Genomic DNA, 25808 nt, shown 5'->3' with positions numbered 1-25808 from the left:
AACGGATGGCTGATAACAAGCACTTTAGTGTTTGGTGTGCTATCAACCTCCTTGTTCCAGTCTGCTATCTCCTGTGCAACAGCGACGGATGGCTGATAACAATCACTTTATTGTTTGATGTGCTTTCAACCTCCTTGTTCCAGTCTGCTCATCTCCTGTGCAACAGCGATGGATGGCTGATAACAAGCACTTTAGTGTTTGATGTGCTATCAACCTCTTTGTTCCAGTCTGCTCATCTCCTGTGCAACAGCGATGGATGGCTGATAACAAGCACTTTAGTGTTTGATGTGCTATCAACCTCCTGGTTCCAGTCTGCTCATCTCCTGTGCAACAGTGATGGATGGCTGATAACAAGCACTTTAGTGTTTGATGTGCTATCAACCTCCTTGTTCCAGTCTGCTCATCTCCTTTGCAACAGTGACAGATGGCTGATACAAGCACTTTAGTGTTTGATGTGCTATCAACCTCCTTGTTCCAGTCTGCTCATCTCCTGTGCAACAGCGACAGATGGCTGATAACAAGCACTTTAGTGTTTGATGTGTTATCAACCTCCTTGTTCCAGTCTGCTCATCTCCTGTGCAACAGCGACGGTTGGCTGATAAGAAGCACTTTAGAGTTTGATGTAATATCAACCTTCTTGTTCCAGTCTGCTATCTCCTGTGCAACAGCGACGGATGGCTGATAACAAGCACTTTAGTGTTTGATGTGCTATCATCCTCCTTGTTCCAGTCTGCTCATCTGCTGTGCAACACCGACGGATGGCTGATAACAAGCACTTTAGTGTTTGATGTGCTATCAACCTCCTTGCTCCGGACTGCTCATCTCCTGTGCAACAGTGATGGATGACTGATAACAAGCACTTTAGTGTTTGATGAATGGCTTTTACCGCATACTTCACCTCCTTCCCTTGTTGTTATGGATAAATCCAGCAGCTACACCCAAAGAGCTTAGAGTGTCCACCATTCCTAGTACATTCTGCTGCACAGGTGCACCAGTGAAATCAACAGCAGAAATATCATCAGTCTTATTGTTTTTGTTACAGCGCTCTGAAAAAATCCATCTCCAGGACTGATACTCCAAACAGAACAATGTAAAAGTCAATTTAAATACATTTTATATCATGAAAATCATTCATATAAGGGCAGTCCAGCATATTGTTTTTTTTATACATTTTGGTAACTGTATTTAGGTTTAGGTGAATATTCTTGAAATATTAATTGTACATGCATTGTGGAAGTACAGAAATTGTTCATCCAGTCAACAGATAGTTGGTAGTGGCAGAGGGACCCCTTCCAAGCTGTAATGAGACAATGCAGGGTTTCTGTGTTCACAGTACAGTCATTTCATTAAAGTGAAATACTGTAATGATAGTGATTTCTTCACTTCATCTCTTTGTATGGTACAGGTATAAATTCTAGTAAATGTTCATTTTTGTAACAATGAATCATGCCCATCTGTTAAAAAAAGCTTCCAGTAAGTGCAGCAGTTGTAAAATATCTCACAGGAAGCCACTTTTAGCAAACCTCACACTAGGTCTCTCCATGTGGTGGGAGACCCTATGCTTAATTTTATGAAAACCATACCCTGATAACAAAGGGGTAAGGGGCAAACTATACTGGTGCTATAACTTGATAAAGAAGGGATGAGGAGCAAACTGTACTAGCGGTGAAAGTTGCTTTCAGTAAATTTACTACACTGAATTGGCACTCACTGAAAGAGTGCTTGTACATCTGATAGGCACCCTTATAACACCACCTGCATATGGCTGTTTCAAAAAAAAGGATGATTTGTAGAGTGAGCTGGAGGGTCACAATGACAGCATGCTTATTAAAGGCTGTGGTAATCTCTTCAGAATTTAATCTTGTAGCAGAGGTAAGACATTTGATTTCTGTTTCAACCTGCAAAGTCCCTAGCCACAAGAATAAGTGCCTCCATTGCTGCTACATCCTTTTTACACTGATTGCTACAAAGTTACCTTTAGCAGCTGATTTACCTTCAACTGGTTACAATAACTGCTCACTCCACTCTCAGTTCATGATCCAAAAGCCAACATTCTATGACTTGAGGGTCATTTGTTCTCTCAGCCAGCTGGTTCCAATCATATACTTGGCTAAAAGCCTGACATTCACAAGAAACACTGGGTAGACACAATGCAATCACATACAAAATTTTTGATTTACTTAGTCTGATGTGCTTTTAAAAAAATTGCTTCTTATTTCTACTATATTTAGTTAGGCACAAAAAAAATCTTCAAAAGCTTTCAGTGCATTTACATTTATGACTCCCACAAAAGGTTTAGCAAAAACAATTTACCTTAACTCTAATGTATTGGAATAGAAGAAAATGTTTTTTTTTTTTCTTTCTTCTGTTTCAGTATGTGTAAGAACCATCTTGTAGTTACTAAAATGATTCAAAATTAATTGTTAGGAATGCTGTAAGAGGCATTAAGCCAAAACATGCAATCCCCGGTGGCTAATACATTCTACAGTTCCAGAAAGAACAGGTGCTTCTTTGACTTTAGGGCTAGTTTCAGATTTACTTCAAACAAAAAATCATATTAGTAACCTTCTAATCCATTACTACCAGCTCTTCTCATTCAGTTATAGTACATTATGCGGTTTAAACTCTATATCTGCAAATCACTTTTTGCTGAACCCAAAGTACATTTGATTTCTGCATGTTGTTGCAAATTCAGCAGTATAGAACAAAAGGTTAAAGCTGTCAGCTGCTTCCACCTGACCCCTGCAGGATGATGTCATCACACCCAGCTCATCTCCTTGTCTGTGTCTTTAGAACATCTCTTGAAGCACCCATATGAAGGAATGAATAGGCCAGTAGGGGATAGAGGCTTAAAGGTCAGAGGGGGAATAGGAGGTTAATAAAGAATGATAAACAAAAGGCAGCAAGTTGCTAAATTCATTTTGTAATCCTGGATTCCCTGAGTCTCTGCTTATATATTTTGGATGGTTCTGAGCAAGTTATAGATTAATAGCCCTGGTTCACCCCCCTCAAAACAGCTGCTTGTACCTAAGAGAACAAATACATAAGTTAAATTAAGTTCACAGTGCTTTTCATAGATTGCAGCTGATATCTTAACATGTTTTTTTCTTACATCTTTTTCTTCTTTGACCCCTGTAACCCTTGAGCCTTCACCCCATTTACCCACTTATTCTCCTGTTTTCTGCTGTTCAAAGAAAGAGAGAGAGAGAGAAAGATAAAAAGAGAGTGAGAGACTGAGAGAGAGATGAGAACTGGGTATAATGGTTATTATTATGTAGGGGTCTGGAGATTTTCTGCTTGTCCTTAGTCCCCTCCCTCTGAAATGTATGCTACAGAAGTGGTGCCTACAATATTGGCCCGGTGCTGGATACAGCCTGTCCATGTATAGGCTGAAATGTGGCTACAGTGCTAAGCCCTGCTTGGCAAACCATAATGGGTCTGTCAGTCTTTGTGCTATCATGGATTAACAGCTGAACTCCAGTGCATGTCAGTAATGCAGAGGTCTTAGCCACCTCATTGCGTCAGAATAGGCAATTGTTCACTTCTACTCCTCTTATTGTCTCATTTACTGCCCAGGTCGCTAGTCCAATCTGGTCATCTGTGCCATATTCTGGACTTCTTCCATCTGTACCACTGAGCTAGCTATTATATCTAAACATATTATCTTAAGAAAAATGATGGCTTGTACAGCAGTTCAGCTTCTTTTAGAAAAGACCAGTAAAGCCCTCTTAAAATGGAATTTTTAGTCTCTCTCTATATGCACTTCTAAGTTCCTGTGGTCTCAGTGACATCACTTGGATGTCCCTCTTCACTTTTTTCTCTATACTGTTTAAATTTTCCCGTTCCTCATTTACCTCTTCATATAAGTTTTAGCTTCTGGTTTCATTTCTCCCCTGTGTATTATTTCCAGATTTTAATTATCTTGAAATTGTGTTATCTTCTTCTTAGAATTCTAATTCCCAGTAGCTTCTCTAATCTTTTTTTCTCCATAAATATATTGTCTTCATCCTAATTTCTCCTCTTTCACTCTTTTCTGTGTATATCCTGTTTTTCAAGTCAGTTTTTTTTTGTTTTATATATTATTTACTATAGCTGTAATGTCTTTTGTTTAATGTCCTCACTGATTTAAATTTTATTTACTTTTCATTTTTAGACTGAATCTTTGGAACAAGGCTAGAAATGTACCTTTGTGGTCCAGTCTACACACAGACACACGCACACATGCACGCACGCACACACACACACACACACACACACACACACACACACACACACACACACACACACACACACACACACCTTAGTTGTGGCTAGGTGTTATATTACTCTTCAGCTTTGTATTGCTGCCACCTACTGGGCATTCTTCTATACTTTAAAATCCTTTCTCACTAGCTAGATTACTTTTATGTACTCTGACATCATTTTCAACTCATAATTTCAGCCCTGGATTCTGTTACAGATAATTACTGATAATTACATCATCTGGATATAATTGCTTTAAACTTTAATGCAGTATTATGGAAAGCTGCACTATGCATCAGTGTGATGTGGTTTGCATTTAGATAACATTGTATTAACAATCCTGCATTTTTGACTTCCCGATAGGCTCCTGGTTTGCTGTCAGGCTAAGTTATTTATTCAGCTTTGGGAAATTGATCGGATAAATAACATAGGAATATGATTTCTCTTTTAGATTTCAAGGATGTGATTCCAGAGACCGAAAGACTGGATAGCAGTTTGCAAAAAGCACGGGCCCAGCTATCAGTCAGGGTCCGGCGGCAACGACCTTCCAGATCCCGCTTGCGAGACAGCATCAGCTCTACTGAGGGTGAGGACAGCCTGGAGAGAAAGGTACTGCAAACGCCCCAATTAATATCAGCACCAAACTCTGTGTGATTGTGTGTGTGTGTGTGTGTGTGTGTGTGTGTGTGTGTGTGTGTGTGTGTGTGTGTGTGTGTGTGTCTGTGTGTGTGTGTGTGTGTGTGTGAATAAAGTATGGTTTAAGGTGATAATGGGAAAATCAAAAGAGACACAACCTCAGAGCTAAATTATTCTTGATATTACTTTTGGATATTGTGGAGGTGCTTCCAAATCATCCCCTTGTGAACTGAGGAAATTCCCCCTATGTGTTTTCCTTCATTTATCAGCTCCATCTTACTTCTCTGTTTCTTTCATAGTATATCGTGTGTGCCTTATCTGCTGCTTTCAAGACAATGGCATGAATTCTGGTATCCTTAGCATGTTTAGATTTCAGTTCTCATTGCTTTCCATAGCTTATGTTTGTTGCTACACTCTTTGGCAAATGATATTTCACATTACAAAGATGTACTTTTAAAATACTTCTTATACCTGAGATGCAAACCAGAGCTAACAGGATGTAGTATTTTGGCTATTAAAGGCTTAAGCTGAAACCTAGCTGGTATGCACTGCAAGGAGTAAACAATCTACTGTGAAGTATATTTGGTCCTGAGTCCTCTCCCATGTTATTTAGATCAGCTACTCTGCAGGAAGGCATATGCAAAACATTTCAACTATTTCTCCACAAACAGAGGTTATGTTACTGTCGTTGCTTCTGTTGAAGTTCAGATTTCATAAGTTGCTTTAATAACTTTTAATTTAATAACTTGTCATGTTTTTCTTGCATTCTGCCTGTGAAAAAGGAAATAGAAGAAAACTGAATGGGCACTTAGATCTCACTGATGGAACAAACCAGTCCTGAGAGGATTACTGTGAAAAATGGAAGAATTTTCTTATTGTTAATGACATATTTAAGTCAGGAAAGGAAACTCACTTTTTTGTATATAGGGGATTATAACTGGCAGGCAATTAATGCAGAAGATTAAGGTTATGAGCTGTGAAAGAGCTGCTTCCTGTAGTCTATGGTTTGATTCCCCCAGTCCCTATTTAACTGCTAGTGAATCAGAGCAAGTCAGTTAAGCAGGCAATTAGGAAATCAGACAGGCTCTGTGATGGTCTCATAGACTACATACTTAGTAGCTGTTGATGAACCTACAAACCTAATCCTATAGTTCCTAACACTTAAACTAAGTGAAAATATATATACCAAGCTGCTAAGCTTGTAACAGAATCATTTTATCCATAAATCTAATAAAGTACAAGAGAAACATAAACATTTGTATTGTTTGAGAAAATGTATTTAATCCTTGTGCTGGAATGTGTAGGTGAATTGACAACATTAAATGAAGACTACAGATATCGAGTAACATTACAGCAAATGCTGATGGACAGTATTGTATATGGGATAAATGATGAATGCATGCAAAGAATGTTATTATTAGAAAAAAAGCTTGATATTTGAAAATACATCTGCTTTGTTCAGACAAGACCAGCACAGGGTAAGATTAAGTACAATTGTCACCTTACAATAAGGGTCTTTCCAGTGCAGTTTTCAGCTAGGCTGCCTTCTTTGTGAAGTCTGCATATCCTCCCTATGTCTTAATGTGTCTTGTCCCACATAAAAAAGACACATTCAGACCAGCTACTGTGCAGGAGGGGAAAAAAGGTAGAGAATATCAATCTGCATCCAGAAGAGATTCATATCAAGACTAATAAAGCACTATGATGCACTAGAGCTTCTTCATGTCCAAATAACCATCAGAAAGGTCCTGTACCATATATTAGCTAGCTATAGGACTCCCTCTATGACCCATGAACCATCAGAAAGGTCCTGTACCATATATTAGCTAGCTATAGAGCTATAGAATCAGTTTGGATTCATCAAAGGCAGGTCATGATTACTCAACCTAGTGGATTATTTTGAAAAGGTTACCAAAGCAATGGACGAAGGCAAAATGTTGCACACTGCATACTTCGACCTGGCCAAAGCTTTTGACACAGTTCTCCACTCAGGCACAGTAGAAAAGCTAAACAGACTGGGATTAAACCCTTATATCACCCACTGTATTGCCAGCTGGCTCACAGATAAGATGCAGATAGTTAAAATCAGGGAAGTTACCCCCACAAAGAGACCAGTCATCAGTGGAGTCCCCCAGGGATCTGTGTTGGAACATCTCCTATTTGGCATCTACTTTTCAGACGTAAAAGCTAATACCAAAGGGCTCTGGCTGATTAAGTTTGCAGATGTCTGCAAGCTAAGAGCACTCACTGAATCCCCAAATGACATAGCCATCCTGTGGGAAGATTTGTTTCAAATAAATAAATAACTGGTTCCAAAATAATGGACTGACACTAAATGCTAAAATAAATGCATTATTGTATCCTTTGGGAAGTCATCTACCCCAGGGAACTACCACATTGACAATACGCTCCTTGGAGTTGACCTATTTGTGATTTGGCACCTTATTTGGACAGTGACCTAACTTTTGATCAACATGTGTCTTTTGTTTTATGAAAGTCCTTCTATATTGTAAAGTTTATAAACAAAGGGATTGTGTCTAGTTCTAGGGATCGCATTGTCTCCCTTTACTCGAGTAGCCCTCATTAGACCAGAAATTAAATATAATGCTCCCTTTGGCAGGCATCTCTCCAGACAATTGCAAAAACTGGAGTTCCCACAGAGATACTTTACTAAAGGTAAACAAGGCCTAAACAATATGTTCTACATGGACTGACTCAAAACCTGTCACTGTACATCCTACAGACTGATAACAGGTGATGTATGTATGACATACAAGGCATCCTCCAACCCATTACTGGTAGATTTACTGCATATCAGCAAGTCAAATGGCATCAGAAATGCTTGGTCTATGGATCTAAATCTGTTCTTCAATATCAACAGAACAGTTTGGAGGGCCAGGTATATCTCACAAAAGATACCACTGCTGTGAACAGACTTTCCATCCACATAAAACAAAGTTCATTGCTATCCATTTTCAAATACAACTTATATATATGGATGGGAAACAGAAAGTTTATCCCTGGACTGCCCTCTGTTCTACTAATGGACAGATGCAGCTCCTAAATGCTTTATCTCATGCATGGGTCTCCTCAAAGTATCTATGGTATGACCCCAGTTATTCTCATTAAGGGTAATATGTAGTTATTAACCATGAGATGAGTAAGGCCAGTCTATAACCAAATGGGAGAGGTTATTTTGAGCACAGAAAGGGAAACTGGCCAGGCTTAAAATGGTCTGTATGGGCAGTTAGCCTAGTACTTACCTATGAACTTATGAACATGCATTAGATAGATTGCCAGCTCTAAACTGCACATATGTTGTTTATCTTTCGGCTTTTCCCGGTTAGGGGTCACCACAGTAGAACTCCGGTCCGCTAATGATTGGCAGTTGATTTTTATGGTGCAGAGGTGCCAGTCTACGCCCAACCTTCAACTAAGGCACGTCCATTCATGCATGTCTTTTGAACGTCGCTCGACCGCGGGGAGGACATGCAGACTCTACACAGAAGGAGCTCCAGCCGAGAATCAAACAGGACAACCTCTTGCTGTGAGGCCACAACGCTACCGCTGCACCACCGCGGCTTTCTAAATCGCCCATATGTAGGTGTGAAAAGTGTATGTTTGCAGTATAGCAATCTACTTTTGTTCCCTACTACCGTAATAAACTCCAAGGATAGTGATGGATATTCGTGGGGTTGCTATCAGAGTCAGATATCACTCGTCAACATTGGATGTTCACACAAATATAAAGTTTGTTCTCATTTTATAGGGAGTTTGCTGTTACCAGTAGCAAATTATATAGTTTAGGAATCACAGCTCAGCTAACCTGGAGAATACCATTAAAAAGTTTTGGCTAAACACCACACAACTTCTCAGTGTAAGTATTAATGAAGATGTTATACTTGCAGAAAACAAAGCACATAACAAAAGTCTGCATAACTGAAAAAAAAGATATTTTTACAAAATAACCATTGTTAAAGAGCTGAGGGAAGTATAACAATGATTGTTTAGTTATTTTGTTTTTCCTAAAGAAAAAGGTATGGAATGTTCAATGGATGCATTAAATATGATGCATTCAAAGAAAACATTTTTTTGCTGCCAAACTTAATTCTGCAAAAACATGATCCATTTCTGGTACAAGGAAAGACAAGAGACAAGTCTATGAATTCTGAATTAGAAATTAGAAGATGTATAACACATTGATGATGGAACAAAACTTTAGAAACATAATGACAGAAATTTCTAGCCTGCTGATTTTTTAGTGAAAACTTGTGTGAGAACATGCACAAGTAGTGAGAATTACTGGTGTGGAAGTGGCTTGTAAGGGAGCAAAAGAAACATTTCTTTTGATAATAGTGCAGAGCAATGGCCAAACTTTACTGAGAAGGAACTGGATAAATACATTTAATTTATAGTAGAATGACATTAAACAAATATATTCTGAAAGTGGAGCTTTAAGCAAAATTATTTTAAAGTAATGGCCGAAAATAAAGGAGTGGAACTATGTGGCATATTATTGTGGAAGACTACCATTATGTGTCAGAATCATAATGACTGCATCTTCATTTTGGGTTATTGAAACAGTTATAACAATCTCATCCCGAAAACCTAAAATGAAAGGTTTAGACACATAATATGTATGGCGGACTGACAGCAAGTACAGATGTGTGCTCAGTGTTAAACAAACAGAGATTCAGCACAGAAATCAACATCTGAAAACTTATAGTTTAGACTAGCTGTAGACTATTCTGTTCATTTCCTTGGAAAACTAGTTCTACTTTTAACTGATATTCATTCAAAGAGGGAAATACATGTTACTAATTAGAATGGATGCACGAGGCATTGTTATTTGATAAGGAATTAACGCATGATCAAATGTTAAGTGTTAAGAAAATTGTTCTAAGAAATGATTTTGTGTTTTTTAAGGGCCAATATTTTCAACAAATAAACGGGGTTGCAATGGGCAACATTATTATGTGGTGGTGGGAATTGAATTATATGTTTAAAAGTGATTGTTGGCCCAAAATAGAATTGTATCTCAGATTTTTGGATGACATTTTTATTTTACAGTCAGGATACAATGCAGAGCTTGAATAGTTTTTCTATTTTGATAATAATAATGTTGAGTTTTTAAAGTTTACTTTTGAAAAGGATTATAATAAGATGAATTATTTTGGATGGATGTACTAAGAATGTTGCTAATTAGTGTTTTGACTCTGATATACACAGAAAATTAACTTTCTAATGCTACTTCCATTTTGCAAGCAATCACCTCTTATTGTAAAAATACAATTTGGTGAAAGATCAAGCTGTGAGGGTACTGATGCTGGTATCTGAAGATGGAAAGTTTTTACTTGAACAAGGAAAGTTAATGGCATTGTTTTTTACCATTAGAATTTCTTAATGAAGTGACTGAAGAGGTTATATAAAAAGGAGCACTGATTTTAAACCTATTTTGAAAGGTACAAATATTATGCATAAAGAGATTGATGTTGCTAAGAAGAAAATGAATAAGGCCATGACAGTGCCCTTTCAGGGTGGTACCATGAAGGTGTACCAGCTGATTCAGAGTAATTGGTATACTGTATTGGCATCAACAAGATTGATAAAATAAATTATGGGATGCTCCTGGCTTTGTACATAAAAAGAAATGGAATATTATGACTATTTTGGAAAGGACATAAAATGGGTTGGAGAGGGGACAACAAGTATTAATAATAACTGAATGTCAAAGTGTGGATAATGTTCTCAGTGTAGATTTGTTAAAACATTGTGAACGTTACAATCCTCATTTATCCAAGAGTGATTGCATGTAGGGGCAAATACAATTGTTTGAATAAAGGGGTGATTTACTTGCTTAGTTGCCTGGCATATGAACATTTTATGTAGGAAAGACTAAGCGGATGTTAAAAGCCTGTATTTATGAACATGGATATTCTATAAAAAGGTGGATATGACAAATGCATTGGCTAAACATTCAAAAATATGTGTAGATTTTCAAATGTCTTTATTTTTTTATATTGGAAAAAGTAAAAAACAATGTGATGGGGTGAAAACTGGGAGGACAGACTCGAAGCCATAGAAATACATTAATAATTCTTGTTAAATGCAAGTAAAGAAACAGGATTAAATTATTTTATTTCTGTTAACAGTGTTTTAAGGTGAAAATCAGATAGACTGTGATTTAATGGATTTTATAAATAGTTCTTAATGGTGTGTTACAGTGTTTTATGATTTATAGCTTTTATCTGTGACTTTAAGTTAAATACATTTGAGATTGCAGCCCATTGGTAATGTGAATCATGTGATTGTTTTGGCAAGTGTTTTTAAAATGATGAAATGAATGAAGGTGGTAGTTCTGAGGAAGTTTCAATCAGGAATGAAAGCACTTGCCCATAACTCTTTGTTTCAAATGAGAAAAAAACATTGAAAGAATGGTAAAAATATAAAACACCACAATATCTTGAAAACTTCAGAATATTTCAGTCATACTAAAAAAAAGAAATTAATGAAGACAAAAAAACTGTACTATAATAATGTTTAGAATAATAGTAAACATAACCCTAAAAAATTCTACACTGCCATTAAAGAAATCTTGCATCCTGGCCAAAAATTTAACCCTAACCCCTCTCCCAATAATCCATCACTTGAAACCACAATACAATTCAACTCTTATTTCAAAGATAGTATAGCATCTCTAACTAAGGATTCCCCAACATCTAATCCTAACCCTGCCCAGCAGCTACGTATCATCACCACACCTACTTTCACCTTCAAACCTGCAGCCACATCCTATATAAAACTACTCTTAAACCAACTCAAACCATGTTCTACTTCAGCTGATGACCTTCTAAGCAAGTACCTAGAAACAGCAGCTGATAACATTGTCTACCCTGTCTAAATCCTTATAAATAGGTCAGTCATGGAATTCCACATTTCCTCTCTCTGGAAAAAGTCGCACATTATTTCTGTTCTCAGAGGAGGAAATTCAACAGACATTACTAAATTTAGAGCTATAGAAATCGAATCCCCGGTCTCCAAAATAGTTGAAAAGTGTATTCAAAAAAAGAATTGCTAAACAATCTCATGCAGGAAGAACTTCTATCCCCACACAACCCCATAGTATTAGTACTGCACTTGTAACTTTTATAGAAACTGTCAATAAAGCTAGCAATAACGGCAAACTAGTCTCTTTCTTATATCTGGACTTGTCTAAAGCCTTTGGAACAGTTTATTCCAGCAAACTTCCACTTCAAATGTCCTCATTGGGTCTCTGTCAGCCCACACTTCTATGTTTCAAAAGCTACCCAATAGGTACCAGTAAGTAAAATGGCACTGCATGCTCTCTTCCTACTTCCCAATAACCACCACTGTTGTACCACAAGGCTCTATACTTGTTCCCCTCCTCCTTAAGAATCTCACCAACACTCTCCCCACATCCACACAACAGACCTCCCCTAATACAGTACTCAGATGACTCCACACTCATTTGCACATCTGACAGTGTGGCATAGCTCCAAATAATTACTCAGGAAGCTTCAACAGCCATGAAATATGGCTTTGTAACTCACAACTCACGCTCAACCCTAAAAAAAACAAACAAACAAAAAAAAAATTAGGGGTGATAATGGATGATAATCTTAAATGTGACCTGCATATACAAAATTCCATAAGGAAATCTCATCAAAAACTAGGGGTGCTTTATAGAGTCAAACACAATCTTACCAATGCAAATAAAGCTACACTTGCCACTACTTATCCCCTCCCAATACTTCTTTATGATGCTTTATTGACCTTCAGGCATCACAAAAATTAAAACTTAAACAATGCTATAACAATGTTGCTAAATTTGCAGCAACATTCCCTTTCAGAACCCACCACTCTATAGCACTATAAAGCCTCATTTGGTTAGAACTACCCAGTCAACTAACATATACACAGCTTCTTACCACCTATAAAATTAGCCAGAATCCATCTGTTTGTCTAACACTAAATAACATTCTCCATAATTATTTTCCTATTCGGTCATAATGATTCAATGGCCAAAAACTCCTGTCTGTCCACAAACTTATCAAATCTGCTGGGCATTGTCTGTACAAGTACCTTGCTGCTAAGGCCTGGAACAACTTCTCTCTATCCATCAGGTCAATACCCTCCCTCTCATTCTCCAAAACAATTCTGAAAACCAGACAATAAGTGCCTTTTAAACCAAATTATGCAGGTAAATCCCCTTTCCGCTGTTGGGGAATCAACTCAAAAACCTCTGTGAAAAACCTCACCAGTCTAAAAACTCATGGCTGAAAGGAAAAAACAAACTAGCAGAGTCTCTGCTTAAGTACCATGTTCTCCAAAAGACTATAACGATGAAAAGATCCTTTGCAGTATCACACAGCAGAAAGGTGGTTCAAAATGAAAGTAGAACTCTCGAAACTGCTTATCTGAAGACATCTCTTTTTTTGTAAATAGTACTTTACAGGCAGATGGGTACTGCTTGAATAATGTGTTAAAGCTTGTAAAAACATGCACTTATTTCAACTGTTCAGAGAGGGGTCATTCTTCGAGATATGTCCGCCCTCAGGAGTAGTGCCATTGGTGGGTGATGGATCACCTCTGGGAGTGCAGTCTAGAACACTGCTTTGCTAAACTAATTTTACACATGTCCTGCTCTAAGTTGAATCTGCCATTCTAATTCCTTCTTCTCAGGAAAATCACCAGGCCTGAATACCCCATTTTCTATTAAGTGCACATTGAACCTTAGGAAGTTGGACCAGCACAATTTTTACTGAACTTGAGAGAATAACCAGAGACTTGGCAGTTGCCTTAAATACTGTGTTCTGTGAATAGTTAAGTAGGGGTTCTAGTCTTACTGTGATAAACTGGTTTGTGTTCAGTTAATTCATGTGGAAGGTTGGTATAATGGTTAAGATGTCTACTTTCCAGATACAAGGTGCAGCATTTGATTCTTATGTGGGGTACTTTGCTAGGCTTAAAATGGTCCACAAAGGCAATTAGCATAGTACTAACCTATGAAAATGTTTACATTTATCTTATATGCGACATCAACAAAACCTGTTGGAGAGACAGGTTTGTCTCCCAGAGGCTGCCCTATCTCTGGAAAAGACTTCCCATATACATCAATCAGAGTACCGTGCTGACCCTCTTCAAGCACAACCTTGATGAGTGGATGGGAAACCACAGATTTGTCCCAGGGGTGCCACATGTGTCCCTCATTGACAAGGGTAACAGGTGCTGACTTAGGTTTCTTTCTTGGGGATAAACTCTTGGCCAGGCTTGTAAGGGCCTCTGGGCCATTAGCCTAGTAACCTCCTATGATCCTATGTATTTTTTTTTTGTATTTTTAGTAGCCTGGAATAGTTTTATAAAAAAAGAAACAGAAGAAAGAAAAAAGATTACATATATAACCCTAACAGCCTAAACAGGGATATCTCGTATTTGTCTAAATAACTACCACGTGAGCTCCATGTTGCCCACAAGGCACTAAATCAGCCCTGGATTGTTGGTAATATCTAACCCATTTTAGATTAACACATTTAACACTGGTACTATCAGCTATAGGAATCAGCACATGAATGTAGACCCAACCCCCGCAGGCAAATCTGAGGAAGGTACACGAAAGCGCTGCAGAACTGGCTCCAGAAAATTGAGACTCTCTTGCTCTCTTTGTGTTTATTGACAGGTCAACATACCCAGCAATTTTTATTTCTTTTTGTTTTATCAGTTTATAGTGGTTTAAGCTAGGAATGTAATTTGCTGAAAGGTGGTATCCATACCTTGGCAATACTTAAGACTGGTTTTATAATAAAGAAAAATAATTGTAGTGTAGAAAGTGATAGATTAAGGCACAAGTTTACAAAAAAAAAAAAAAAAAGGCTTGATTTTGCTTTTTAACTGTGGTTTGCTGCACTTACGTTTAAGACTTTTTGAGTTGACTTGTTATCTTTTATTGGATGCAACTGAAATGTAGCTTTTAAGCCTTTGGAAACAGGTAAAACTAGTTTGGCAAGGCAGCATTCTGGACAGTGAATCCTGTGGTGATCCATCCCTCACCAATGGCACTACTCCTGGTGGTGGACATATCCCAAAGAATGCCCCCTCTCTGAACAATTAATAAGTGTATGTTTTTACAAACTTTAACACATTATCCAGACAGTGTGTTCAATTATCTGTAAAGTAGTATTTACAAATAAAGAGATATTTTGATATTTTCAGATAAGAAGCAGTTTTAGGAGCCCTAATTTCATTTTTAACCACCTTTTTTTGTGTGATACTGCAAAGGGTATTTCATAGCTTCATAGGTTCATAGAAGGTTACTAGGCTAATGGACCTAGAGCCCTTACAAGCCTAGCCATATTTATCCCAAAGTTGCCCCAATTTTCAGTGGTTAGGTGAATGAAATTCACAGAGATAAAGATCTATGGTAGTTCACAATGAATTTCTTTGTCCAGGAGGGATGTGGGCACCACCCCATGAGTGAATTTCTGGTCATCAATCCATTGATCTAGGTTGCATTTGAAGAGGGTCAGGGAAGGGCTCTGTTTCACATAAATTGGAAGCTTGTTCCAGAGAAGTGGCAGTCTTTGGGAGATGTATCTATCTTTCCAGCATGACGTGTTCATGTCAGAGACAATATTAAAATCCCTGGAGCTAGTGACTTTCGTTCAGTTTGATTTATGAATGTGCAGCATTTCCATCAGGGCTGGGTCAGAGACTGCCCCATCAGCCAGACACAGGTCACCCCTAAGCAACGTGTATGAGACAGACTATAGTGACAGGGCTTTCAGTCTTTCCATTTAAGACTTGCTTTGTGTACCATGTAATTTCTTGGTGAGAAACCTCTGTGGTCTCTCCAGTTGTTGCAGGTGTCTGGTGAGCTGCATGCCAAAGGGAGCATTCAACTAAACTATTGGTCTGATCAGGGCTGAGTATAATGGAATTATAACATCCTTAGATCTAGATGTGATGCCTTTACTTATAAGATGTGCCACATAGAAGGATTTCTTTACTGTTGTGAATATGTGGTGGTCAAAGTTCAGGTTGCTGTCAACCTGAGTACCCAGATGATGTAGTGATGGGTCTATACTTAGTAGGGTGCTGTCTATAATGTAATTAGCAGGGATGTCAGCTTTCCCAAATGGAATAATAATGCATTTTATTTGCATTTAGCTTTAATCCATGGCTTTGGCAACAATCATTTGTCTGTGTTAACCCTGTCTGCAATATATTAACATCACTGGGGGACTCAGTGATTGCTTGCTCCCAATTTTCAGACATCAATGAACTTGGTCAGCCACAGGCCGTCCAAGTTTGCCTGAACTTCTGAGAAATATAATTTGAACAGTAAGGGGCCCAGCACAGAACCCTGTGGTACACCACTGGTGACTGGCCTTTTGCTAGAGGTGAAGTCATCCACTTTGACAGTATATGCCCTGTCAGTGAGCCATTTGGCTACCCATAGGGGTGAATTCCCAATTGGGAGAGGTTTTTCTATAGTACTGGAGTGGCGGGATTGTGTCAAATGCCTTGGTTGGGTCAAGATAGGTATTATGCACCGTCTTTCCCCTGTCCATGGCCTTGGTGACTTTCTCAAAGAATTCAGCCATGTTTAACAAGCATGATCTACCTTTAACAAATCTGAACTGGGTTGAGTCCAGAGTTTGGAGATTACCTATGTCCTTGTTAATAAGGTCCATAATAATTCTTTCCATGGCCTTGCAGATGAGGCTAATCAAGCTTATGGGCCTATAATTCCCAGGGTCAGTTCATGGTCCCCTTTTTGCATAGGGATTACTGCTGCTGTCCTCCATTCCACTGGAACATAGCCAGTTCACAGGCTGTGGTTAAACAGCGATACAAGTAGGTCAATAGGTCATGTTTTATGTTGTTTAAAAGGCAACCTTGGATGTTGTCTGGGCCTATTGTTGCCATGTTTGTTGCCTTGTAGATCATCAAAATGACCAGCTCTCTTGAGATAACAGGCTAAGGAATTGTGGCAGGTATATTTTGGGGGATGATTGGAGGGGACAGGGGTGAAGTTAGTTCCAAATCTGTCAGCTAGCAGGTTTTCTATTATCTCCAGTTGAGTATGGGTGGTGACATCCACAACCAGTTCAGGGCATAGATGGGTATTCCCTCTTTGATTTCTGATATAATTAAAGAATACCTTGTGATTATCCTTAGCTAGGCAGGCTATTTACTTTGTAATAGGCTTTGGAGGACTTGACAAGATCTCTTATTTGTTTATTTAAGCTAGACAGGGATTTCTTCCTCTGCTGAGCCAGTTCCATCTTGTTCTTGGACATTTGTTTTTTTTTCTCTTGTTGTAGAGCCAGTTTAGGGTGGCCATGGTGGTGCAGTGGTTAGCATTGTTGCCTCACAGCAAGAGGTTCTCCGGTTCGATCCTTGGCTGGGGTGCCTTCTGTGCGGAGTCTGCATGTCCTCCCTGTGGTCGCGTGGGTTTCCTCCGGGTGTTCCGGTTTCCTCCCACATCCCAAAGACATGCAGTAGGTGGATTGGACACTCTAAATTGGCCCTAGGTGTGAGTGTGTGCCTTCTGTGGAAGGTTGGGCGCTGGACTGGCAACTCGACACTGTAAAACTCCACTGCCAATCATGAGCGGACAGGTGATCCACTGTGGCGACCCCTAACCAGGAAAAGCCGAAAGAAGAAGAAGAAGAAGTTGTATAGCCAGTTTATATGAGGGGTCCACCAGTTTGTCTTGTTTTTTTGGCAAGATCTGGTTTTAATCTGGTGAGGTACAGCAGATTCTATACAACTGCTTAAGTGGTTATACAGGGCATTGGTGTACATCTCTGGATAGGAGTCTGTATTATCTGCACTCGAGGGGACTTTGAAACTTCTTATACCATCACTTAGTAGGAGATAGTTTGCTGTTGAAAAATTCTTACGCATTTTTGAGCTTGATGGGGTATCTGACCTTATAATTATATCAAATGAGACTGATTTATAGTACAATCTTACCAAAGAGGACATCACACGGGGGGGGGGATGCAATGCTCTCCCATGTTAGTGAGTATTATGTCCAGGAAATTTGAACCTCTTGTTTTGTGAGTGTGCTGACTAGCTGTTCCAGAGCATTTGCAATGACAAAATCCAAGAACCTTTGAGCCAGCATGTTTCCGGTCATGTATGTTTCCCAGTCAATGGTAGGATAATTAAATCACCCATGAGTAAGGTGCTGGGATGTATGGCAAGCGACTCCAGTAAGTTCAGGTATGCAGTATGCTTTTCCTTTTTCATGGTTGGGGACCTGTAGTTAGCTATGATGTGGTAGGGAGCTTTGCCTATAGTTAATTGGACATGGAGACAGTCATACTGTTTGACCAGTCACAAGGTGTACTTATCCTTAATAAGGATGGATACACCTCCTCCTTTGGCTCTTTCATGCTCAGTTTGTGGTCTGAAAGTGTGGAAGACATTGTAGCCCTGCATGTCCAGATTGCTTTATGCATCCTTGTACCATGTCATAGTAACTGCACAGACTTCAGCATCTTCCAAAGTGAGGAGTGCTTCCAAAGAGTGCAGTTTCTTGTTTACACTCCTAGCATTAAGCAGCAGCACCTTCAGCTTATCTAGAGAGGATTCCATTATGCTGGGAGGTTGGTTATTTTGACACTGCATAAAAAAGGCACAATAGGGGTGGTTCATGCCTTTGCCAGTATTCAAAAGCCTAGAGGAGACAGGAGCAGACCATCTCTACAAAGCAGCATAGCCTGTTGACCATGTCTTCCCAGGCTGACCGATACTGGATCCCCTTGGACTGACACCAGAAGCCAACCCAATTTTTAAAGTCAATCATTTTCTGCTGGTATTGTGGCATCATCCATGGAGAAGGTAGACTGGTGCTTAAGGCTAGGCTTATGCCTACCTGTGACACATAATCTGAAAGCTCAGTCATGTCTTTCTTCATATAGTCCAGTGAGGTACGTCTCAAGTAATTCACCCCCATATGGACTATGACGGAGTCATACCAGTACTTGTGATTGAGTGACTTGAGTGTTTGAGTGATTTGACAGATCCTGGCACCTGACAGGCAGCAAACTATAACCCACTCCTTATCCAGCCTGGTGAGGGGAACAGTGGAGTCACCAATGATGAGTACATTAGGTTTTGCGGTGTTATGCCTTATGGGCTTATTTGTTGAAACACTTGTGTGTGTGTGTGCTATTGTGTGTTGTGGTTGTTTTTTGCATTGTTATGTGTGGAAGTGGCTTCCGTTCAGGAGGCCTCTGATCTTTTGGTAGGTTACTAGCGAATACGTCTGCATATGTGGGTTTATGTGTCATGTCCTTATTTAGTGTGGGAAGTGGCTGTGTGTTGACAACCTGTTTGGCATTCGATCTGTCCTTATGTGCGAGTCTTGCCACCAATTTCATAGTGTAACTATATCTGTCACATAAAATATTTATTTGTTTCAGGAGTAAGTGGTTGTCAGTATATATGAGACCATTGGTACATTACCTCAGGATGCCCATGTCTATCAGGCTGGCCAGAGAGATGATGGGAAACTGCCCATTCATGATAGCAGCCTCTTAATGTATGTTTTATTATGGAAGAGAATGGGTTAATTTGACAGGACTGCGCTGGTAGCACCAAGACTACAAGAGGGACTTATGCTTTGTGTAGGTTAAGGTTGATCAATAAGGCAATACTGCTCAGTGTGCAACTGAATTGCTCCTAGAACAGCAGAAATGTTTGAAAGGGTTTCACTGACAGCTGTTTAGGAAAAACTGAGCTTCTAGGCTTTTACATCTACACAGGGAACTGCTAACTGCTATTGAGTGAAGAGCAGCACCGTGAGAATGCAAGGCTTAAACATGAGCAAAGAACAAGTTTTAAGCTAACTACCAGTCAGGAAAGCAGACAGTAAGCCTTTCACTAGCAATCCCAACTCAGAAAGGTTAGGTCAGCACACTTCTGCCACAAGGGTGCAGAAAACACCTTCTTAATATAGAATAGCTGGTTGGTTTGGAGCCACAAGTGTAACAAGACCACATAAACTACCTACAACAGACCTACAACTAACAGCTACAATGTAATACAGTTGCAATTAACTACTTAAAGCAGCAGCAACAGGCAATACATTTTTTTGAAACTGCTAAAGTACAGTCACAGTATGTAAGAGAAGAACAAAAAAAAAATTGTAGAGCCCTTTGGTATGTTTCCCAGCTCAGAATGACCAGGTAAACACCTACTGCAACTAGATTAATAATCCCAGTCCTACTAATGTAAAAGCACAGTAAAGGAGTATCCAGAGTTTAATGCTACCACAAACAAGCTTAAAAGATGTGAAATGCTACCAGAAACAAACTTAAAATACAGATATAGCACTGTACTTTAAACAGCTTATAAAAGTGTGATTATTCTTAGCTTTGTATAAATGAACCAGCAGTCATTCAATTGTGCAAAATTTATAAAGGTACTAAACACAAGATAAGCTGATTCATAAGCCCTCCAGCCAGTAAAACTATATGTAGAAATCTCAGGTGTTTCCGTAACCTAAGCAGACCAGGTTACCTCCTGGTGCACTAGATGAAAAATCCACTAAGTTCTTGATGTAAAAACAAGTGCTTGCTAGAGTGTAAAAATAAACTGCTTTATCCAGCAGCTAGCTAGATAATTAATTCAGATGAAGTAAATCAGTAGAACAGACAATGAGATGCAAAATGCACTTTTTCAATATAAGTACAATGAAAGGAGAATAAATAATTCCATATATCAACAGCTGTATGGAAAAGGAGGAGCTTATTAAGCTCAATTTACAGTAGGGGTGGATAGCTTAAAATCACCAGGTTTGAAAAGCAGATCAACAGAGGAGAGGGTGGGTGGGAAAAATGACCAGGGACATACCAGTGCTTTAGTTCATGCAGGTTTGAAATATTTTCAGAAAAAGATAAAGGCCCATAAATTCACTGTGCATTTAAGTATCACTCAAGCAATTTAACCAATGAAAAAAACATGATATGTGCAGCCTAGCTAATTTAAGTGTCTATCTCTCACATAGACAGGATGCAGAAGACGAGAATACCTTCCCCGGAACAAACACTGTCGCTCAATAAGCCTAGACTATGGTGCCTAAGCAGGAACGCAAGTGTAGAGTTCTGCACACGCCCACAGCCAGCTAGGATTACAGACCGGTGTTCCTTGAAAAATTTTAAGTCAGCAAATATGTTTCTTTCTACTCCAGCGTCGCCATTTTTTGAAAATCCCTCTCTCTCACATAGAACAAAAACACCAGGCCAAGCAAATTTCTTAAAACAGAAAACAAAATGGAGCACATAAAGTAGAAAGCAGCTCTATCACTCACAGATAACATATATATAGAGGTAGCATTGTCACCTCCCAGCAAGAGGTTCTCTGGTTCGATTCTTAGCTGGGGTACCTTCTGTGCAGGGTCTGCATGTCCTCCCTGCATTCATGTGGGTTTCCTCCGGGTGCTACGATTTCTTCCCACATTCGAAAGACATGCATCTGGAGCATTTCTCCCTGGGCCTCCACTGAAAATTGCCTTTGTTCCAAGTCGGACTTTCCCAATTAACAAATGTTAAATAAATAAATAAATAAATAAATAAATATTTTCCTTACCCAGCAGAGAATCACCACCACTATATTTTTGGAGCACAATGTACTTCAACAGGGAGACTGCTAGTTTTTGGTGTTTTTTTCCCCTTTAAGCCATGCATTTTTAAACTGGTGAGGTTTTTCACAGAGGTTTTTTTCAAAACCATTCTGAAAGACTTCCTATCCAAAAGCTGGCTCTGTTCTTGCTCAACACCATGATAAACGACATCTCTAAATGCGAACAAATGCCTGTTCATACATTACATCTCCTTTCTCTCTCTTCTTCACTCGCTTCCTTACTTCTGTCAATTTCTCTCCCCTGGCTTTCTCTCAATATACCTTTAGCCTGTTTTTCTCTCACTTTGCATTGCAATTTCTGTTTGTACACTAACACTAACTTAACTTTATTTTCTCTATAAACTGGTTAAAATTTCTCTAACTGTTACATCATTATATTGTATAATTTGTATTTATTCTTAACCAATGTTTTCATATTGTGTCTAATTTGCTATAATCATTTAAACTGTATTTGTTTTTTGTATTATTTTAAAGAGTGTAAAAATTATTGTTCTTAACATGTTTTGTAATACTTTGGAGCTTTTCTCCCCCCGCTACCTCTGAAAAATGAGTCCTACCTATTTGGACTTTCCTGGTAATCAAATGCCAATAAATAAATAAACAATGAATGAATAAAAGTATTAATGTTTTAATTACACCCTGGGTGGTATATCATGACTTTTTTTTTTAGTTTTTTTGTTTGTGGATTACTTTACAGTAAGTGCAGCTTGGTTTTGCCACAAATTGTTACTGAAGCAAAGTTTTTGCAAAAAAATGATGTTCTAGATATGGTAGTGTCTGGTATTCCTTCCTGGGTGCGGAATTTGCAAAATAATGATCATGAAGACCATTTCGCCATTGTCGTCTCAAATGATATTGCTGTTTAACAGGCTACGTAAATACCAAGGAATAGGGGTCAACCCCTTCATCATATTTAAATACTATATGAAGAAAACTGTCTACACCTTCAGGTCACAAATGCACACAGTTAACTGACCAATGCACAAAAATTACCAGGGAGTACAAATTCCTCCCAATTTGATCAGCACCGATTCCCACACTACATTATTCATTACAAGTAATAGCTTAGTTACTGACCTTCTTTAGCCCAATAAAATCCACTCACAAAGTGCATTGTAGAGCAGTAAGGACCTCTACAGTAACAGAATCCACACTAATCTTACCATGTCAACTGCAGAGCTGGATTACAATTATGGAAGTTACTCCTTGATTATATGTCTAGTCTTCCTAGCATAACTTCTTTTAAAAGGCACTAAAAGAATATATATATATATATATATATATATATGTGTATATATATGTATATATATATATATATATATATATATATATACATATATATATATATATATATATATATATATATATATATATATATATATATATATATATATATATATATATATATATATATATATATATATATATATATATATATATATATATATATATATATATATATATATATATATATATATATATATACATATATATATACATATGTATATATATATATATATACATATACATATATATATATATATATATATACATATATATATATATATATATGGACCGGAGTTCCGCTGTGGCAACCCTTAACCGGGAAAAGCCGAAAGACCCAACAACAACAACAACAACATTCTTAACATCATTAACATTTGAAGAAGCCAAGTTCATCCGCAGCTTCATGTTAAATTTTTGCTTGGATCAACTGTTGCTAGGTTATTTGGCACAGACTGGTGCCCTCTTTCAACTCAAAGCCCAGAGTTGAGTTGCAAAAAAAAAAGGTCTTCCAAACACATTGACCAAAAAAGAGTTCTGAAATGTACCTCCACATTACATTTCAGCTATGAAACACGTTCATTTTGGCAGTCATGATGTTAGCAGTTGCCGAAATGTATACTGGCAGTTTGCTGATACCCAGTCAGTAGCTCTTCAGAAGAGCAAATCACAGTTTGTACCTGAGGTAGCCACCCACTTCAGCCCACCCCATCTATCCATCCACAACCCCTTTTCCCAGGATCCTGTAAAATTCTTATTTTAATTAACCAAGACCACCCTTTTGCTGCATTGTAATGTGCACATATTACTGAACTGTATGATTTGTCACAATGTAGTGTCTGATATTATATTGTATGGCTTGAAATACAATAAATCTAAGATGTTTGCATGACTTTAACTATTGTAACAAAATCATGACAGAACATGCAGCTTAATCCTCCCTCCCTCCTCAATACATCAGTCAAGCAATAAATAAACACAGAATAAAATGAGGAAATGTCTAGCCTATTAAAGCTTTAACCTGACTAGTAGATATGTAGTATAAACATTCATATATATTTACTTCTGAGCTAAGTAACTGTGCAAGGCTGCATTGGAAAGAAGTTCTTAAACCACTGAATTATAAGTTGAAGTCTGAATACTGCTGCTGCTTCTACAGACTTTTTGATTTCTTATTAAACATGTTTAAATAATTATAGGATGCTTTCACTCGATGTTCATTTTATAGAACTGAAGGAATTACTTTTCACTGTTCTTCTGTATATAGTTACTTATGCCAGTGTACAGATTATGGATTTGATTTACCAATTTTCATTACGATATTAGGAAAATGTGCAGAGGTGTAACATTATTCCTATCCTTTCATCTTCTTCTTATTGTTTGTTTACCTCTCTACATCCGTATGTGCTCAGTAGTGTTATATTTAGAGCTATGTCTGCACTGATCCCAAATATTCTGTTCTAATCCCATTTTACCCCTTGCCAGGTTCATAACTGAATCTTCCAACTCCAAGAACTGTCATTATGACACTGTAACATGTCTGTCCTAGTCCCATCAAAGCTTCTGCTCTAAATACAGCTCATCACTGCTTGATATATGATGCAATACCTCAGATATCAGATTCACAGATGTTGTAATGTTAAGTATTTTCAACAACTTTTCTTTTTTTTTTTTTTGCATTTAAAGCATTCTATTTTACAGCCCTCTCCTCTGCAGCTAGCAGTTCCCTTCTCAATACTTAATCAGCATTGTAATCTAAAGAACAGTGATGATATAGACAAGTGACCTGACAAGTGCCAGGCAAACATCCTTTAAGAGTGCAGATGTCAGCAAGTGAAGTCACTGTGCTGATTATGCAGTGGTCCAATGGTGAACCAGACTGACCGATACGATAGCTGAGATAAACACTTTTCTAAATATACCAAGAATGAATAAAGGTACTTCAGGTACAAAAAATAAGAGTACCTCTGAAAAATTGCTTTTAAACAGAGACAGTACTAAACAGGATGTGACGTCATCCCATAAATTACCTCTCTGCATCATGCAGATTTACTAAATACAGCAGATTTTTTTGCAAACTGAAAGGGCTGGTCAGTGTGTGACTAAGGGAAGATATTTATGAATATTACTGTTTTCTACAGTAATACGTAAATAAAGTGGATCTGTATGTAACATTTCCTGTGAAAAAATGCATCACCACCAAACTGACAGAAATTAGGGGTTGTACCCAGAGTTTTGCAACTAAGCCTGTTGCAGAGTTTCAGCATAAATAGTATTGTAATAGTAATCATAATAATAGCAAAGGTACATTTAAGCAACTCCTATAAGCGTTGCGTTACGTAAAGATGTTTGCATTCTATAAACCTATGCTATATGCTGCCTTAGTGCCAATTTATAGTCTGATGCTTTGCCATGTGATATAGTGAGTCACATAAATATATATTTTTAAAATTCATTACAACTAAATGTTCAAGTGTTTACTGAGTTAATTGAGTAAAGATAATCATAATAGTGTAAGGGCATGTTTCTGTCTTGCCTACTGTGCTTATATACGCAAGATGGCAGTATGGTCATTACATTTAAGATATTTACTGTTTGTACAATGCCTAGAAAAGAAACTGACTGTAAGAAAGTCATACTATTTTTAACCACCTGTCTGCTTAATCAACCAAATGGCTCCCTTGCCTTCTCCAGCATACCTCTCAACTGTACAGATTTTCACAGAATGTCCAGATTTTTGCCTTATAGTTTTGGTTTGTTACTCATGAAATTTGTGGGGTATGTTTGACAAATCACTGAGATATAAGGATTAAAGTCGTTAAATAATGACATGCTTTTGGAGGTTCAGACATCATATCCTTCAGAAATTGCATGCTAATACAAATCCTGTTATTTTAGCAACTTAACAATATTTAAAATGTGTCCCTATTTTTCACCCTTAGTCCCCAGATTATGTCAGGCTTTGTCCA

General features: G+C 38.1%; 1 protein-coding gene across 1 annotated transcript in view; it reads left to right on the top strand.

Moving 5' to 3' along the window:
* Window positions 1-25808, top strand: part of SAMD14 (sterile alpha motif domain containing 14) — a 785691-nt gene that overhangs the window by 547606 nt on the left and 212277 nt on the right. Inside the window, exon 3 of the mRNA XM_044055147.1 lies at window positions 4694-4851. Coding sequence (XP_043911082.1) covers window positions 4694-4851 — 158 coding nt within the window. The remainder of the gene's footprint in view (window positions 1-4693; window positions 4852-25808) is intronic.

Source organism: Protopterus annectens, chromosome 13.part0, assembly GCF_019279795.1.
Source record: "Protopterus annectens isolate FY-2018-M chromosome 13.part0, PAN1.0, whole genome shotgun sequence".
Taxonomy (NCBI): Eukaryota; Metazoa; Chordata; order Ceratodontiformes; family Protopteridae; genus Protopterus; species Protopterus annectens.
This window is presented reverse-complemented; position numbering and strand designations above follow the sequence as displayed.